This window comes from Paramisgurnus dabryanus, chromosome 10 (assembly GCF_030506205.2).
Source record: "Paramisgurnus dabryanus chromosome 10, PD_genome_1.1, whole genome shotgun sequence".
NCBI classification, from domain to species: domain Eukaryota; kingdom Metazoa; phylum Chordata; class Actinopteri; order Cypriniformes; family Cobitidae; genus Paramisgurnus; species Paramisgurnus dabryanus.
The window spans coordinates 30978979-30998776 of record NC_133346.1 but is presented as its reverse complement, the minus strand read 5'-3'; the positions used below and the strand labels follow the sequence as shown (position 1 = coordinate 30998776).

General features: G+C 38.9%; 1 protein-coding gene across 2 annotated transcripts in view; it reads right to left on the bottom strand.

The window, feature by feature from the left end:
- LOC135753701 (NLR family CARD domain-containing protein 3-like) overlaps positions 1–19798 on the bottom strand; it is an 85998-nt gene that overhangs the window by 24004 nt on the left and 42196 nt on the right. For both annotated transcript variants that reach the window (XM_065271652.2, XM_065271651.2), the window contains exon 7: positions 18886–19059. In XM_065271652.2, the coding sequence (XP_065127724.2) occupies positions 18886–19059 (174 nt within the window). The remainder of the gene's footprint in view (positions 1–18885; positions 19060–19798) is intronic.

Below are 19798 nucleotides of genomic sequence, written 5' to 3'. Positions count from 1 at the left end.
TGTTTTTCCAGCACAACCCACACTACAGCACAACCTATCCATTAAACTTGGCAACACAACCATTTATCCTTTCAAAACGGCAAGAAACCTCGGTCTAGTCTTTGATGATGAACTGTCTTTCTCCTTTAACATTGCAAAGACAACAAGTTCATGCTGCTTTGCGCTATACAATATCAGGAAGATACGGCCTTATCTTTCAGAGCATGCTGCACAACTTCTGATTCAGGCCCTTGTAATCAGCAACTGAGCAGAGCCTTGTGTTACCTTCACAAAGGGACACTAAATCACGTTCCCGTTCATTTTCCTACACTTCTCCCTAGGGCTGTGACGGTTAGGATTTTTTTCTTACCGAGGTGAAGCATCAACAAATCACGCGGTTATGCGGTTAACTGCACAACCGTAACCCCCAAAGCCCAACCCCATGCACCCCCCTGCACGAGAAAGCATCTTCTTAATTATTAAAACAACAAATTATATTAGCAATAACAACATGAAATAATGTTTTTCCATATGTAATTTTTTTTATAAATGTTTTGAATGTAAAAGGAATTATAGATTTTTTTGTCATCGTTTATAACCCATTTTTGTACAATACATTTCATAGAATAGCAACCTGAAAAAACTAGAAAGAACACGCAGAGTAGGGTTGGGCGATGTCCCTTAAATTGGCAGTTGACGATGGTTACGTCAAACCATCGCGATGGACGATGATATTGTTAGGCGGGGATATTTAAATTTTTCGTTATTATATAATTATTATTCGTTATTTTACTTTATTACTTCCACTTAAGAAGAGTTGTGCACTTTTTATTTTAATATATATCGTTACATAAATACTTTTTTGTAAGTAACTTAAAAGCTTTATTTCGAAATAATTTCGTTCTGTTACTAACCCAACTAATGTCTCTTTCCAATAGGATGCACATAAGGGGGAAAAGTAGCTTTATTCCTCTTAAGAAGAGTTGTGCACTTTTTTTTAAAATATCTCTTTACATAATTTTTTTTTTCTTCTATTTAAAAACTATAATTTCATTATTTTACTAACCAAATGGCTCCTCCGCGCTTTCTAGTAGGTGGCACGTAAATATCTGTGCATATGTGCCACCAATACTCCATCAGAACATGTCTTCAGCACCGCGGGGATCAGCCAGCACTCCAGTCCGCAGCTTATTAAAACCAGACAGAATAAACTAGTTGGTATTTCTGGCCAGAAACATCGGTCAACCATCACGATGGACGATGATATCATCCATCGGCAGAACCCTAACGCAGAGCTTAACATTGTTTCTGGTAAGTTGTGCAAAACCTTGATTCCAATTTCTTTAGACATTTTTAGAGTGTTTTTCGGGTAACACTCCGTGCATATAAAGCACTCCTCCAAACGCAACTGGTTGAAACGTTAAATAATTTATTGTACAATAAAATGGGTTACAAACAATGACAAAAACTTTTCCATAATTCATATTAAACTCAAAAGACATCGAAAATAAATTCTATTTCATGTTACTATAGTTAATATGTTAAATTAGAATTTTTCAAAGCGGATACGAAATAGCCTGTTGCAAAACTTATGGATACTCCAATCAATGCTTTCAATTTCTGCTGTCCATTTACATAATCAAGATGATAATAAAGATTTTTTTTGGTCCCAAGCTGGAGAAATTAGTTTACAGCATTAGCGAGTCACGTTGTCAGTAAGCACTAAACTGACTAACTGCTGTCCCTTTGGTACTTCGATCCTCTTGCAAAAGTCTTGCAGATTCCCAACTGTTGTTGCTGGCCTGAAGTTTAATGCTTTACTAAGGTATGTGTGATGCTCCCAAGTCCGACAAACACCACATGATAGTTGATTTTAAGATGTGATTTTAGATAGTGGCATTTCCTCGCTACGATAGTCAGACATATAGGTCTACAGCCGATCGCGCTAGCCTTTATAACGAGAGTTGACCTGTTTGCCCATCAGTGGCGGCTGGTGCTAAAAAAAAATGGGGGGGGGGGGGGGGGGGCGCATACAAACTTGAAATTAAACTTTTACTGTGGTAATGCAGGTCTGTAAATAGCAGTTTATCAGGTGATAAATTGCATTACTGTATGGCTAAAATTCTGAAAATGTTACTATTAAAGTCAACTAAATCATGAAATACATTTACTATGAATGTGTTAATCTGAGTATAATGTGGGTTTATTATCAGTAATGAACTAATCATGGTAAAAATCATTCACACACACTCACAAACACACCAGAGTTGACGTTAGACTATTTCATTTGAAAATCCCGACAGTCAATTATCCGTCATTTCATGTTTTAATGATAATAATTGTTTTCGTTCACCATTTCTAATCATGAACTTACAAGACGAGCATTCAAGTTCAAATGTGTTTATTTATTTGTGAAGAGAACATATGATGAACAGAGACTGTGGATCACTTTACATGTTTAACATCACATGAAGCAGATTAATGAATTAAAACACACGCGATAAAACACACGAACTTTGTGCTGAACAGGCAAATACGAACAAATCAAATCACAAAATACTAATCCGATTAAAATAGCAACAGGCGTTTAAAAATCTGAATTGAATTAAACACTGACTGTGTATCTGAAACAACCTTGTGTAATAAATGCATGAAGGCAGATAAATGCAGACTCTTGTCATTAGATTTTAGGTTTTTACCTCAGATACACGACGCAGTTTTACTTCTGTTCTTGAGATTGATCGCATGCTCTTACATTACGGTTCGGTTAATGCGATCTGACACACGCACGCAAACACACACACACACACACACATTCTGGTTTCCATGTTTTGTGGTGACATTCCATAGACGTAATGCATTTTATACCATACAAACTGTATATTCTATTCCCCTTACCTACCCCATTCCCTGACCCCAACCATCACAGAAACCATTCTGATACTTCACATTTTCAATAAACATCATCATGTTTGATTTATAAGGTTGTTTCCTCATGGGGACATCAAAATGTCCCCACAAGGTCACAAAAACACTGGTATTCCTATCTTTGTGGGGACAATTGGTCCCCACAACGTGATAATTACCAGGTACACACACACACACACACACACACACACACACACACACACACACACACACACACACACACACACACACACAGTGAAGTTGCCTAATCACAGATCAGTACGTTGCAACAAAGTTGACCAAGCCACGGAAAATACCGGATTATCGGAACATCATGTCCACGCAAAGGCAGCTCTTATAAACAGCAAACAGGGAAATAATAAAAGGCATTTGACTAACATAGCATCCATCTAAAGTTTGCCATAAGTCCTGGAAAAGCATGTAAACTCGACCATGATCATTTCCTGCTGCTCAATCTGGTCCAAGCTCCTTAATCCTTTATTCATTTTTCAACTGAATGTCTTGTAAAGGGTGATTTTGTTGGCATAAAAACATATTTTCTTTTATCTCAAGGTATTTCACTTGCTTTCACTGATCAGTACTGTATCTAGCAGGTACATGGCAATCTGCAGCGTGGTTATGAGACTCTGAAAACGATCCAATCACGTGAGGTCAAAGACACAAAAAACTATTCTGATTTGTTTACAACATAAGTGGGAGGGTTTGGGGCGCACAGTCCTGCGCCCCAGGGCGGATCCGAAACCAGCCAATTAGAGCTCAGCTTTAGGTCACATGTTTTTACCCTTTTTACGAACCTACATAGACACTCATTAGGGGTGCGCCCCAGACACACAAACATGACACACACAAAACGAACTCAGTTTTGATTTTTTTTTTTTTTTAATAAATTATAACATGACTAACAGTGAAATAGTACCACTAAACGATTTTATTTTGTATTAATTTGCATTATATATTTATCTTTTTTGTAACGTGTTAAAGTAGCTTTCTTCTCTGGCCAACTTTGGGGGGGCGGTGCACCAGCCGCCACTGTTGCCCTTTATAGTATTAAATAATATTATTATCATCACCAACGCGCATTTCGTGCTGCCCGGACACCTTCTTGCATCTGAACTTGTATGGCGCGTGGCTTTGAGATTTCCTTGCACTTGAGATTTTGTTATTCGCGCAGTGAGTGAGTTGGTACTGTTCCCTGGCATGCAATAAATATCAGAGCACCTGTGCATGACGCACTTAAATTAATGGCTTCTTGTTTAAGAAGGTTGTGGCAGTGACATTATTTGAGTCTATTTCTGTTAAGCGTCACCGTCCCGTATACGGGACACCTAAGTTTACTTCAATATTGTTCAGGTAAATGTTAATCTATCAGTACAAACTATATATTGTTGGAAAGGTCTAAGCCTCTAGAATAGACATTTTAACAGTGTTTTATAAAATAAATTATGTAGGGAGAGTAATTGATTCATTTATGAAGAGAGTGCGCCTCAAAACATTTATATCCTGCGAAATGTCACTGTCTCGCCAGCGGGGCGCCTACGTTTACTTCAGTGTTTTCCATGTGAATTCTTATCCAATTCTGACAAACTATATATCATTTGAAAGCTCTAAGAGTGTAGTTTCGATTTATCATCACAATTTTGGGAAAGAAATGACATAGTGAGAGCCATTTTTTAAAATGCCACAGGTCCACAGGTGGGCCCATGTTGTTATTATATATTGGTAACACGAATACCCTATCTTACCTTAAAATATCTTGACAAACTATATATCATTGGAAAGCTCTGAGAGTGTAGTTTTCATATTTTATCACCATTTTGGAGAAATTATGAGAGTGAGAGTCAGTTTCTAAAATGTCACCGGGCCACAGGTAAACCCAGTTTGTTTTTACATATGTATAGCACTGATACCCTATTCCAAACCTAAACAATTTTGACAAACTATATATCATTGGAAAGCTCTAAGAGTGTAGTTATCATATATCTTTACCATTTTGAGAAAAAAATGACGTAGTGAGAGTCAGTTTCAAAAAGGTCACGGGCCCACATGTAGCCCCAATATGTTTTTACATTTTTCTAACACTAAACCCCTACCCTAAACCCCAAAAATCTTGATTAACTATATATCACTGGAAAGCTCTCAGAATGTAGTTTTCATATGTCAAAGTCATCTGATGATAGAAATAATTTAGTGACCGTTTTTTGTTACATGCCACCCTCCCCCCCATAGGAATGCATATTAATTTTCTATATTCATAACACTATATACTAGTATAAATCTACAAAAATGTTGACAAACTATATATCATTGGAAAGCTCTTAGAATGTAGTTTTCATATTTCTAAATGTTTTAGCAGTAATAATAATGCAGTGACAGTAATTGATTAATTTATGACAAGAGTATGCAGCAAACCGTTGACACCTACTGGCCGTTGTTGGTAAAACCACTAAAACTGTGACACAAACCTCATTTTTTGTGATTTTACCTTGAAATTTGGATCACAACTGCTTGAGACATATGGCTTCATGTTTACATTATTACTTTTTTGAGAAATTTACCTTTTTATATTTTTTTTATAAAATTAATATTTTATTGGATTATTTTTATTTATTAAAATAAATTTAAACTGCTATAACAATTTTTTGTTAAATATTTTCACCTGCTGTTACGTCCCTAAAAATAAATAAATAAATGGCTAAGGGCATGAGGGAACACAACATAAAATACTGCTATTTAACTCCCGGATCACTTAATCCTATTAGCATGTTTAAGTTGCTGGTGCAGAAGGACATGAGGACAAACTGGGACTGATAGGTAAATGAATGCATTTATTCATTACACCAACGTGCATAAAGGAGAGAGACACAAAAACCAGACCCAGGGAGTAGGAATTAGAGCGGGGCTAAATCAAAGAAATAAACAGAAACAAAACCCGTACTCTAACTTCAATCCCACACCCCCTAAACTGCTACAACAATAAAATAAAAGAAGTGAACAAAATCAACGGCGCTCAACACGCCCTACCTAAACTACACTGACATAAAAACAAAACATACAACAACAGCACCCGCTTCTTACCTGATGTACTAACAACGTGCTTCCTAGGTGTTGCATAAATGGAAGTCACGTGACATGCTTTCCTGTTCCTTACTCCCGGGCCGGCAATAAAACAATATGAAAAACGTATAATTTTAATTCTACATAACCCAAAGAAATAGCGAACCAATACAAACGAAAACAAACAAAGATCTTTCTCTCTCTCCGCTTCCGGTCTACGTCCGACCTTTAAGTAATGACGCTCCTCCAGGTGTACATCATTACGATGATAGGCAACCAGCAGCACCGCCCTAAGAGATACTAACAGAAAGAATAGAAACAAAGACAACAAGAAAACAGAATCCTAGGAGCACGTAACATCCCCACCCTTAAAAAACAAACATGATACAACATTATGTTTGTCACAATTTCCACAAGGGGAGGAAAGAAAAAAAACAATAAGGAGAAAAAAACTAATTTTTATATACTTACATCAATTTTCCCATTAAACCCTTGAAAGCGCATCAGCTATTACGTTATCAGAACCTTTCTTATGCCGAATTTCAATGTTATAATTTTGGACAATCAAAGCCCACCTCATTAACCTTTGGTTCTGATTATACATTCGGCACAAGAAGGTTAAGGGATTATGATCTGTATAGACAATCACTGGACATGCTGTAGAGCCAACATACACTTCAAAATTCTGGAGTGCCAATAGCAACGCTAACGCCTCCTTTTCGATGGTCGAGTAATTGACTTGGTGTTTATTAAATTTCTTAGAAAAATAACAAATCGGATGGTCAACTCCATCTGCATCCTCTTGAAGAAGCACTGCCCCCGTACCATACGCACTCGCATCAACTTCGAGCTTAAACGGCAATGCAAAATCAGGCGCAGATAACACCGGCGTACTACACAATAATGCCTTAATATTCTCAAAAGCTTGTTGACTTTCTGAAGTCCAACCAAAAGACTTTGAGGGACTAAGCAGATCCGTCAAAGGACGAGCTACCGCGGAGAAATTTTTACAGAAATTTCTGTAATATCCTGCCATCCCGAGAAAACGCCGCAATTCACGTCTAGTTGATGGCACTGGGAACTCACGAATGGCTAAAATTTTAGCTTCCACTGGACGAACTTGACCCTGTCCTACCTGCTTCCCCAAATATGTGATCATAGCCTTGCCAATTTCACACTTGGCTAGATTTAATGTTAATGAAGCTTCCTCAAGACGTTGAAAAACTGTTCCCAACAAAGACAAATGTTCAGACCAACACGTAGAATACACCACCAAATCATCCAAATAAGCACTACAGTTCGAAACACCGGCAAGTACAGTATTCACTAATCTTTGGAAGGTGGCTGGAGCATTCCTTAATCCGAATGCCATGACCCGGTATTGCATAAACGAGTCAGGTGTAACGAAGGCAGAGATCTCTGAAGCGCGAGGGGTTAAGGGCACCTGCCAATACCCCTTCAGCAGATCTAATTTACTAACAAAGGTAGCTGAACCTAAATTGTCGATACAATCCTCCATACGTGGTAAAGGAAAACAATCTGGTACTGTTACAGCATTAAGCCTACGATAATCTGTACAGAATCGATAACTTCCATCTGACTTCGGGACCAGTAGGCACGGAGAACTCCACGGGCTACTACTAGGTTCAGCGAGACCTTCTTTTACCAAATAATCAACTTCTTCTCTCATTAAAGATCTTTTAGTGGCATTCATTCTGTATGGATGCTGCTTAATAGGGTGCGCGTCCTTCACATTAATGTCATGGTACAGCACTCGAGTTTGTGTAGGAATGTCACCACAAATCGCGGGAAAACCATGAATAAGAGCGATCACGTCTTTTTTCTGTGACTCATTTAGCCCGACAAGAAAGTTTGAAAGATCACTCAGTACCTCAGAGTTTGACAAGCGCGCGCATGGCAATGGATCGCTGCGTAACGTCAAACCATCCTCATCAATCATTATACCAGTAGATGACACTCCTACGTGACAATTCACAGCCACCGGAGAGATCGCGGGCCCTGCAATCTCCTCCCTAGTTTTTACCAGCACGTCATCTCTAGAATGATAGGTTTTCAGCATGTTAATATGACAGACTCTCCGCTGTCGCTTCCTGTCTGGTGTTTTGATCACATAATCAGTTTCACTCTTTTTACCCACGATTTCATATGGTCCAGCAAAGCGTGCTGACAATGCAGACCCTGAAATAGGTAACAGCACTAATACCTTATCTCCAACAGAAAATGAACGAAGAACTGTTTTTTTATCAAATCGTTTCTTCATATCACTCTGAGCCTGAGATAAAAAATCTTTAGCCAAGTCACAGGCGTTCTGCACCCGTTCACGAAGTCTACAAACATAATCCAGCACATTAACCTTCGGACTCAAATCACAACTAATGCCTAGCATTTGTTCCTTAAGCACCTTTAATGGTCCTCTAACAGAATGTCCGAAGACCAGATCAGCTGGACTAAAGCGTAATGACTCTTGTACAGTCTCCCGAATAGCGAATAAAACGAAAGGAATCCCCTCGTCCCACTCATTACCCGTCTCTACACAATACTTTTTCAGCATCGATTTCAGAGTTTGATGAAATCTTTCGAGGGCTCCCTGGCTCTCAGGATGATATGGACTTGACACACGATGTTTTATATTGAGCGAACTCAATACCTGTCTAAATAATTTAGAAAGGAAATTCGTTCCCTGGTCCGTTTGTACGAATTTCGGCAATCCAAAAGTTGAAAAGAATTTAATAAGGGACTTAATTACAGCTTTAGCAGTAATCGTACGTAGAGGTATGGCCTCTGGATAACGAGTAGCAGAACACATAATGGTGAGAACAAATTGATTACCTGATTTTGTCTTAGGGAGGGGTCCTACACAATCAACAATAACACTCTCAAACGGCTCACCCAATGCTGGGATCGGCACGAGCGGAGCCGGGGGAATAACCTGATTTGGCTTTCCCATATATTGACAGGTATGACAGGTGCGACAAAAATTTGCCACATCCTTCTTAAGTCCGGGCCAAAAAAAATGTCGTAAAATACGGTCGTATGTTTTAGTAACTCCTAAATGCCCAGATAAAACGTGATCATGAGCCAGGGAGAGTACGTGAGGGCGGTAGGCAGCGGGAATCACCACCTGATATACAGACGCACCCTCTTCACTCGCAGTGGGGGTCGGGTGCCATTTACGCACCAGCAGCTCATTATCTATAGCATACGAAGCACCCTTGTTTTTACCTTCCCTTGCTGCAATGAAACACTTAGACAAAGTTTCATCCGTTCTTTGAGCTTCCACAATTTTCTCACGGGTAACTGATATGGGCAAAAGAGTACTAACCTTACTAACCTCCGAATCTTTACCAACCAGATCACTCTGCGTAGTAGCTCTAGTGTCATCAGTTACACACAAAAAAGTATCCTTTAACACAACCTCCTCACTTTCCCTTTTAACCTGCGCACGAGTAAGAACGCAGGTAGAAAAAAGTTCAGGGTATGTCCGGGCTAACTCGTCTGATTCCGGAGTCAATATCGGATTATCAACTACTTCTAGTGCAGGTAAGACTTTCCCTCCAGCCAGGTCATTTCCTAAAATAAATGACACCCCTGCAACTGGAAGTGCAGAACGCACCCCCACATTGACAAATCCAGTAACTAAATCAGACTTCACATGTATACGATGTAAAGGTACCTTCACAACCTCCATACTAAACCCTTGAACTAATATACTAGATCCCAAATGTGACTAGTCAGAAAAGGGCAACGCATCAGCGCATATAAATGAGTAAGCAGCTCCGGTATCACGCAAAATCTGTATTTCCACCTGCTCCTCCAGCTCGCCAGTAAATGATACAAATCCTCTCAATAAGAAAGGTTTGTATATAGCATCAGGTATTAGCTCGGTCGAATTTTCGGAAACCGTATTCACAAAAGCAACAGCCTTTTGCTGTGGCGAACCCTGCTGCTTACGTTTCAGCACTAAACAATCTGCAATTACGTGACCGATTTTGTGGCAATAATAGCATTCGCGTCTTTCCTTTGATTGTTCACTAGCCATTTTCGCCTGTTCATTAGTAGATTTCCCCTGAAACACCGGAGGCTGAGCAATAACGGTCGTGTTTCTCTCTGTACGCGCATTTGAAAACACATTCTTATGTGTGAGCGCAAACTCATCAGCGCGCACTGCTGCCATGGCAAGATCAGTGACTTTTTGCTCATTTAAATACAGAACAATGCGTTCCGGCAAGCATTTCTTAAAATCCTCAAGTAGCATTAGTTCTCGGAGAGAAGAAAAATCAGTTACTTTACTTGAAACACACCATTTATCGAATAACACCGCCTTCTCGCGAGCGAATTCAACAAATGTTTGATTCATATTTTTCCTGTGGTTTCTAAATTTCTGTCGGTAAGCCTCCGGGACCAACTCGAACGAACGCAGGATAGCTGTTTTAACAGTCTCATAATTTAAACTATCCGCTAACGAAAGTGCGGAAAAAACTTCCAAAGCCTTTCCTGTCAGCCGACACTGCAATAATAATGCCCATACATCTTCTGGCCATCTTAAAGAAATTGCTATTCGCTCAAAAACTCCAAAATAGCTATCCACTTCCGACTCCCTGAACAAAGGCACTAAGGGAAGATTCTTAGTCACATCAAATGCTGTTGAGGCCGTACCTCGAACTGCCGTGTCATTACTTACTGAACTAGAGGTGACCGAGCCAGCAGTGACCGAGGTGAGCTTCCTCTCCTCCATCTCTAACCGACGCAAATTCACCTCTTTCTCAGCATCTATCTCCAATTTACGAATTTTTAGACGCAGATCAAGTTCGCCCTGGCGTGCTTGCGCTTTCTCCTCTGCTTCCATACGAAGCCGAGCGAGACGAACTTTCAGTTTCGAATCTCCAGTCGATCCCGGCGCAGGCGGAGAGAATGGCTCATAGGGTGGTAAAACTACTCGGGCTTCGACCTCCGTCTCCGTCCCAGACCGTTTCACAACTTCCTCCTCCGCCTCTGAACTATCATAATTTTGCGCAGCTTCGGCGATCTGATCTGCTCGTCTTTCCACTTCTGATAAAACCAAAATATCCATTTCCACTAATCGATGCAACAACACTTGCTTAATTTCCCGTTTTATTAATTTTTGCTTAACAGAAATTCGGAAGTGGTTAGCTATAACAATCAACTCCTTTTTCCGACACTTTTCAAACGTCTCGAACGAAGGATTCTCAATGAACCTTTGCGCATACGATGTCATTTACAAACACACCATAGACTACCGACAACATCTGTAAGAAGAAAACAACATCATCCCTAACTCCTTTTACCTGCACTCCTTCTCTAATATGACCGATAACTAATTGAACCAGCACCCTAACCACGCTAGGTTTTAAAGAATGGACGAGCCCCCAAAATTTATGTTACGTCCCTAAAAATAAATAAATAAATGGCTAAGGGCATGAGGGAACACAACATAAAATACTGCTATTTAACTCCCGGATCACTTAATCCTATTAGCATGTTTAAGTTGCTGGTGCAGAAGGACATGAGGACAAACTGGGACTGATAGGTAAATGAATGCATTTATTCATTACACCAACGTGCATAAAGGAGAGAGACACAAAAACCAGACCCAGGGAGTAGGAATTAGAGCGGGGCTAAATCAAAGAAATAAACAGAAACAAAACCCGTACTCTAACTTCAATCCCACACCCCCTAAACTGCTACAACAATAAAATAAAAGAAGTGAACAAAATCAACGGCGCTCAACACGCCCTACCTAAACTACACTGACATAAAAACAAAACATACAACAACAGCACCCGCTTCTTACCTGATGTACTAACAACGTGCTTCCTAGGTGTTGCATAAATGGAAGTCACGTGACATGCTTTCCTGTTCCTTACTCCCGGGCCGGCAATAAAACAATATGAAAAACGTATAATTTTAATTCTACATAACCCAAAGAAATAGCGAACCAATACAAACGAAAACAAACAAAGATCTTTCTCTCTCTCCGCTTCCGGTCTACGTCCGACCTTTAAGTAATGACGCTCCTCCAGGTGTACATCATTACGATGATAGGCAACCAGCAGCACCGCCCTAAGAGATACTAACAGAAAGAATAGAAACAAAGACAACAAGAAAACAGAATCCTAGGAGCACGTAACACCTGCTTACACTTCAGTCAAAAACCTTGAATTGCCTTCTCTAAAACAAGATAAAGATTAGGCTTCTAGACCAAAAAATGCCAGAGTTATATTCATTTGAAGATGCACTTGAATTTTTCACCCCCCCCCACTCTAAAGGATAGGACGACGCTTAAACATTTTCTGTTGACACCAAGTACCTAAACTTAGTAATTAAATAAAAATAATCAGACACGCGCAAAAAAATAATATGTTTATTATATATATGTTTAATGGACCATCCCTCCCCCTTGTGCTGAAAGCAGTTTTTTCTCTAGAAGCCCTTGAACACAGGATGGAAGAAAGTAAATTATGATTAACAATGACTTTTGTGTATAGTTCATATATCATACACCATATGCACTTCTGTAACACCAGCAAAATAAATAAATAATGAAAATATAAAAAAGTGCGGTGATGACGATGATGGCCTCATCACCACGGTAGGCATCTCATTACTGCGGTGATGCTGTGACGCGGTTATCGTCACAGCCCTACTCCAAATACCCGTAATTTTGGGCCAAAACACTTAAGATGAAGAGAAATGTCACCTTACAGCATGACAATGTCACAAAGCACACCTCTAATCAACAAAGGAATTACTTCACTAAAACAAGATCAAGGTTTTGGAATGGCCCAGCCAGAGTCCGGATCTAAATCCCATCAAAAATCTATGGGGTGATCTAAAGAGGGTTGTGCACCAGAGACACCCAACCAATTTGACAGAGTTAGAATGCTTTTGCAAGAAGAAATGGCAAAATATTGCAAATTTAAGATGTGTATACAAAAGAGATATCCCGCACACTAATAACTTGCAAAATATTAAAATAATTTATTGCGACGTTTTGATCGTAAGATCTTCTTCAGGCATATGAACATGATAATGGTATCACAAAGTATTTAAAAATTCATAGACCAATCACATCAGACAATAGTCACCGACTAATCACAGTATCGGACCTTCAATGACCAATCAAATTTGTCTACAATTTTTTTTCATACACAAATCAGAAACAGTCTATAATGACAAGAGAAAACACCACAAACCGTACATACTGCATGAAGAACTAGAATAAGCATAATGCAAACTTTTAAAATTTTAAAAACACAATTTTTTTCCTCAAGATTATAACATCACATTGAAAAGGGCTTCATCATTTAAACCAAGAGGCGATAATGTTTGTAAAGTAAAAATACAAAATAATTCACGTCTCTGTAGGAGCATATCAATGTCTCAGCCTCTCGGTGGCAAAGTCCCTTTTTCTATCCAACAAAAACTAAAGAGAAGAGACATCATGACTCATGGCCATAAAGTGTGCCGCAACCGGATATTTAATGTCTTTTCTTCGAATAGAGCTCTTGTGTTCACTAATTCTTTTTTTCAATTGGCGCGTAGTTTTACCAACATAGCCTAAACCACACGGACAACGAATTAAATACACCACATGTGTAGAGGCACAAGTTATCACAGAATTAATGTGGAATTTTTTTCCAGTTCTAGGGTGACAGAAGAATGACATTTTTTTTGTGTTATTGCACTGGGCACAATTACCACACCGGTAATTTCCATTTTGTAATGGACTAATAGTTCTCTGTGAAAGACTGTGTGTGCAACTCTGAAAACGGGCATGTACTAGATCGGCCATTCCCAAACTGTGGTCCGCGGACCACTAGTGGTCCGTGAGGATACTGCAGGTGGTCCGTGTAAAGGCAAAATAAGAATATGTATATTTTGATATACAAACTCGTTCATATTTTGGGCGAACGTGAACTGAACGTACTGTATTACTGCCTAATGAACGTTACTGTGAACTCATTAATTCTGGTGCCTGTGAACGGCACGCTCTCTCAGTTTAACGTCGTTCAATTGGGTGCCAGATTTGTATATTCTTCCAGGCGGAAACCCGACTAAAACACACTGTAAACAGGCCTTAATGTGTAGCGAAAAAAACACCCAATCTGGCAACACCGCCACCAGTCAGTGTTCACCAGTCACGCTGCATGCGTCATCAAAACAATACAGGCGCTGCTGATATTCCTGCCGCGCTACTCAAATAGTTTAACATTAAATAACATCATATTGTCCTAAATCGTTACCGATTAACATAGGCTGCTAACGCATTTTCGGGATCTTGAAATAGACTTCGACTAAGCTCACGCTATTTAACGTGCACGTGTGGTGTGCAATACCTGCGAGTTGTCATACACGCAATGCCTCGCAGCGCTTCTCGTCCGGGGTGCGACGCCCACCCGACTAGCCTTTCAAGGTATGTGTAAGCAAATAAAAAAATTAAAAGACAGTCGAAGCTAATGTAAACCCTGGTTGGATAAGGATTTAAAGTTAGATATGAAGATGAAATCTGACGCATTTAGCTTCAGTGTTAAAACTGATCAAATAATTGCTGTCTGTGGTGGTTCTATATGGGCTATAATGGCAATCATTTAAAAAAAATAATATGGGAAAAATAACTATAAATTAGTTCATTTTTGGAACTGTGAACTAGTTCAACATTTTCAAATATGAACTATGAACTGAACTAGTTCATTTTAAAATTTGTGAACTGTCAACTAAACTAGTCATGTAGAAAGTGAACTTTCCCAACACTGAGAATATGTATATAAATAATACTGATATAAGGTTAAGAAACCTGTTGTACTGATGTGATGACCAGTTATAGTTTTAGTGCTAGTAAGACTATTTAGATGTGCAGATTAATTCAGGACTTTGTGTAGACATATTTTATAATAAGTATTATGAGGTGGTCCGCGAAAATTCTTGATTACAAATAGTGGTCCACACACACAAAAAGTTTGAAAACACCTGTACTAGATGATCTTTTAAATTTTTTGCTAGTTTGTACACTATCAGTGGAGGGTTAAGGAAAATTGAACTAAGCTCAGGATAAGATGACAAAAGATGCCAATGTTTTTTGAAAATAGATCGAATTAAATAAGATTTGTCGGAATGAGTCGTAATGAAAGTAAACGAATGTTTTTTATCCTTTTTTACCTCTTCTTTAATAATTGAGCTTGTGTATTATGAAGAGTAGTATCAAAGGCTTCATCAATCCATTCTGTAGGATATCCTCTTTCTAGGAATTTCATTTTCATTGTCGTTGACTTCTCAATAAAATCTAAATCAGAGTGACAAATCCTTCTTAAAGCAACACTATGTAGTTTCCATGTAAAAATGACTTACAGCTCCCCCATGTGGTTGAAAAGCGCAACAGTGCCTGGTATCAGACACTCTTCTGCAGGCAGGGGGAGGGGGGGGCTGTGTTTCCTACCCTCCACCGCCACTTTCAGAGTGTGCTTGTAGCAGCTAGGAGGCTGCTCAGGTTGAAGCAACAGTACAATTTGTCCAGTTAAAAGTTGTTCAATCACTGAAATAATTTTAGAGACATTATTTAAAGGTAAAAAAAACTACATAGTGTTGCTTTAATCTACAGAACTGACTCTTCGGCAAACCCTTCTTTAACGAGGTAGGGTGAAAGCTAGTTCCGAGAAGTAATGTGTTGCGATCTGTTTCTTTAGTGAACAAAGTCGTGATTAGACGGCCCTCATTCTTTTGTACCCACATATCAAGGAAATGTACTTTCAGATCACTCACTTCCAATGTAAATTCCAAATCCTCAACAAATCCGTTAAGGACAGACACAAACTCATTAACATCATTATGATTACCCAAAAAAATAAAAAAAATGTCATCAATGTATCTGTACCAAAATGTATCTGTACCTAAATTTAAGATGTGTGAAATTGATTGACACATACCCATTAAGATTGAATGCTGTGATAACATCTAAAGGTGCTTAAACTGAGTTTTAGTTTAAGGGTGTGCACACTTATGCAACCTGGTTATTGTACAACTTTACTTGCCATATTTTCACCATAAAATTATTGTTATTGTTATTCACTTTAATATATAGGTTAGAAGTACGGAATTAAGTTAGAACAGGTTCCAAAATTATTCATCTTGGTTTCGTTTTTTAAATAAAAAACCTGCAATTTTAACAGGGGTGTGTAGACTTTTTATATCCACTGTATATTTATGTGATTATGAATGTGAACAACACGAATCAAGCAAGGAATTTATTTCACCATTTAAAATAGTCCATCTGGAATGGCAATATACATTTTGGTAGCCTAATTTTGCGCCGGGAAAATTTGCAGCAATGACGGAGTAAATGTAGAATGAAACCCTGACTTCCACAAACAGTTTCTCCAGATGCGCTGTCTACCGGACACGTACAACTCTTAATTTGTGGTTGCTATTTTTAAAGGTCTGTCATTCATTAGGGGTGGGAATCGCTTGGACCCTCATGAATCGATTCAGAATCGATTCTTAGGGTCCCGATACGATTCAGAATCGATTCTTGACCTACTAATTTGCATATCTGTGACGTCATTATGTCGCATTTGCTTTCAAATCCAGGTTTATGTTTGCGCTTATCCTAGTCTCTGAACTGTCATATAGTGTACTTTAATGCAACTAGGGATAAATAATGTCATATATACATACATGTGTTGTTTCTGTTGTAAGACATTAAAACCAGTAAAAATATTCATTTAACGTGACATATTAATTCTATATGTTAACCGGCATTAACTTCCACGAACGTTAAGCGTCTAATCATCATCATTATACACAGTGATTGGCAGTATTACTGTATTTATATAATGCAGCACACCCAGCGACTGAATAACAAACTATGTGCATATTTTTACAGAAGTATATTCATGTTATATCTAAACAGTCTGCGGATGGTTTAGGGCAGGGGTGTACAATACGTCGATCGCAAAGGCAATGCCGGTAGATCGCATAACTGCTGCTCCACGCGCAAAATTGTCATTATGGTCTTTTGGAGTAATTGTGAAACATGCAGGTCTTTTTGAGTTGCTGCGCCTTTCTTCTCAAATGTGTTTTGCCATGCCACTGCAGCTCAGTCGTCTTTAACTTCCAAAATTCACATGGATGCGCATTCTTGCCTCACTCAGTTCCTGATTCACACGCACGGTGTGTGTGAGCGAGCAAACGAGAGGGAGAGAGAGGCAGCGTAGCGCTGATTTGTATGCTTCTAATACTGTTAGTTTCACTAAACCGCATCTCCGCTATTTTAAGGAGTACTCGACATGTACTCAAGGATTTTTTTTTAAACTCCTCAAAAAGAATAGAGTAATGGTGACAGCCCTAAATTCAATGTAGAGATATATGCAGTATAGTCCTACAAGCATTTAAAGTGTTCTTTCTCTTCTGCTCTTGTAAGCTCCGCTATGCGCTCTTGCAGGGCGCGCTCTCTTAAGTTGTCTGTGTGCATCACCGCTCCCCCAGTTGAGTTCCGCCTTTTGGTTCTGATAACGTGACGTTATTTTGTAAACTAACTTTTAAGAATCGATTCTTGACATTTGTGAATCGATTCAGAATCGGCCCACGTCCGAATCGCGATTCATCTAAGAATCGATTTTTTTGCCCACCCCTATCATTCATCACTGTCTCTCTTTGGTTATTGTGAAAGTATTGACATAATTATCTAGATTTAAAATCCTAAATATCAAACATGTTTGATAAGATTGGGGTGGCCCGATTGGCTTGAGAGCATATCGGTAGGTTTAAGATTTGATTTTTAAATGTCTCACGTAAGAGTAGCCTGGTTAGCCAGACCTACATCAAGATGTAAGGTCTGGCAACTCTTCACACAAACGGCTCAATGCAAGGGGCGGGATATAAGGTTGTCCCTCAAAATGCCTCTGCACGCAATAGGATAGCGCTATGACGGATCAGAGCAACGAAGAAGGTGACGTAGTTACCGTAACCAGTCGGCAAAACTCCAAACACATCTTTCTTGCTTAAAAAGGACTTCAGTAGGGTTTATTTGCTCTTCTCTCAAAGAAAAACATAAGTCTAAGTCCTCCAGAGTCGCGGCCAAAGCCGCTTCAAAAGATAGCTGGTCGCCAGCAGCAGCAGCCATTCTCTGTTTTCAAGTAGGAACCGTTGCAGCTCTGTCGTCATCATGTTAAGCCCGCCCCACAGACGCTACACACGATGTGATTGGCCTGACCAAATTTTGGTTTTTGGACCGGTTAAGTGTATTGTGAGTGCCTAGACTAAACCCTGGCAGCAAATATATTTTGCGGCCGCTAGGGTGCGTGTAGATTTCTAGGCTAACGTAAGAGGACAATCTGGGCCAAACTTCAGAGCTGATCGAGGTCAATGACCCAATTTTCTCTCTGATTCTCGCGAGGGGAAAATCAGGGTAAATTCAGGCTGAAAATCCTGAAGTGTTATGCCGGCATAAAATGGAAGTAGCTGGTTTGAGCTAGTCCTTCCAGCCTGGCAAAGCTTGTTAAGCTAAGACCAGCCAAAAAGTGGCCAAAACTCTTTTTAAAACAAGCCTGCTACACCAGCTTAACCAGCTAAATTCTACCTAAGTAGATATTTTCCGTAGGGTTGCCCTGTCTTTTGGGTGTTCCGGTTCGTTCCTCACTGTAAATTGGTTTCCTCTTTCAAGTTTTTCAATAAAAACAACATTTATTCATCTGTTTAATAATAAAAATATATGTAAATATATTTATTTTGAAAAAAATAAATATTTGTGTCTTTTGTCTGTTGATGAAAATTTTCATCATGCATGTATGCAATGTTTAGATGTAGTGATGCTGTGTTATGAGACAAATAAATTATAAGATGATAGAAACACACACAAGTTTAATGTTATTGGTTTAAGGATTTTCTTACTGTAATATCCTCAGTTTACAGTTTGTATTCTTCAGTCCATCAGAGAGAAGCTTTACTCCTGAATCCTGGAGTTTATTTCCACCCAGGTTCAGTTCTGTCAGACTTGAGGAGTTTGAGATGAGAACTGAACTCAATGATGAACAACTTTTCTCTGTCAGATTACATGCCATCAGACTGATAGAAAAAAAAACAAGATAACAGTGTGTTAAACTACAACTTTAAGTATCACTCACAGCCAGATATAAAGAAAACTTCTTGTAAACCTTGATTTTTTTGTCCTTTGGCTTTGTTAGCTGGGATTTCACACCCTGTATTTTCACCTGAGATTTAAGTGGTGCTGAACTCAAGTGCATCAGGCATTATTAGATCAACCGCACATCATTAGCTCTGCTTATTCTGACTAATTTGCGCTGCTTTTAGTAGATTGTGTTAGTCATTATGGAAATCAGATGTTGCACCTGTGTTATTTTATTTGTGTCTTTTTAGTAAATAACCCGCATATATAACCAACCCCCTTTGAGCTTTTTTTGGAATTGTGCTCCCATGCTAATTTGCCCTGTTTAGTAGGTCTGGCCCAAGTTCTGTAAAGATTTCTTGCACATTCAAATATTTTCTACCTTCGGATGTTTTAGTTTTCAGGCCAAAATAAAATTTTCCCCTGATGACATCATCACATACTGTTGTCTTTATAATAACATGACATAAACAACTATATAAATAGTTTTAGACTATATATGATACTTTTAACTATATTAAATTGGTCCTTAACTGTGTCTCTCACAGGTTTTCAGTGCAATTGTGTTTGAAAAGTGTTTAAAACTTTGAATCACAAAACAGCTCCTCATCTAAACCGGTAAACAGATGTAAGATCATCTTCTCATCGACCCACAGCTTCAGTACATTGAGTTCACAG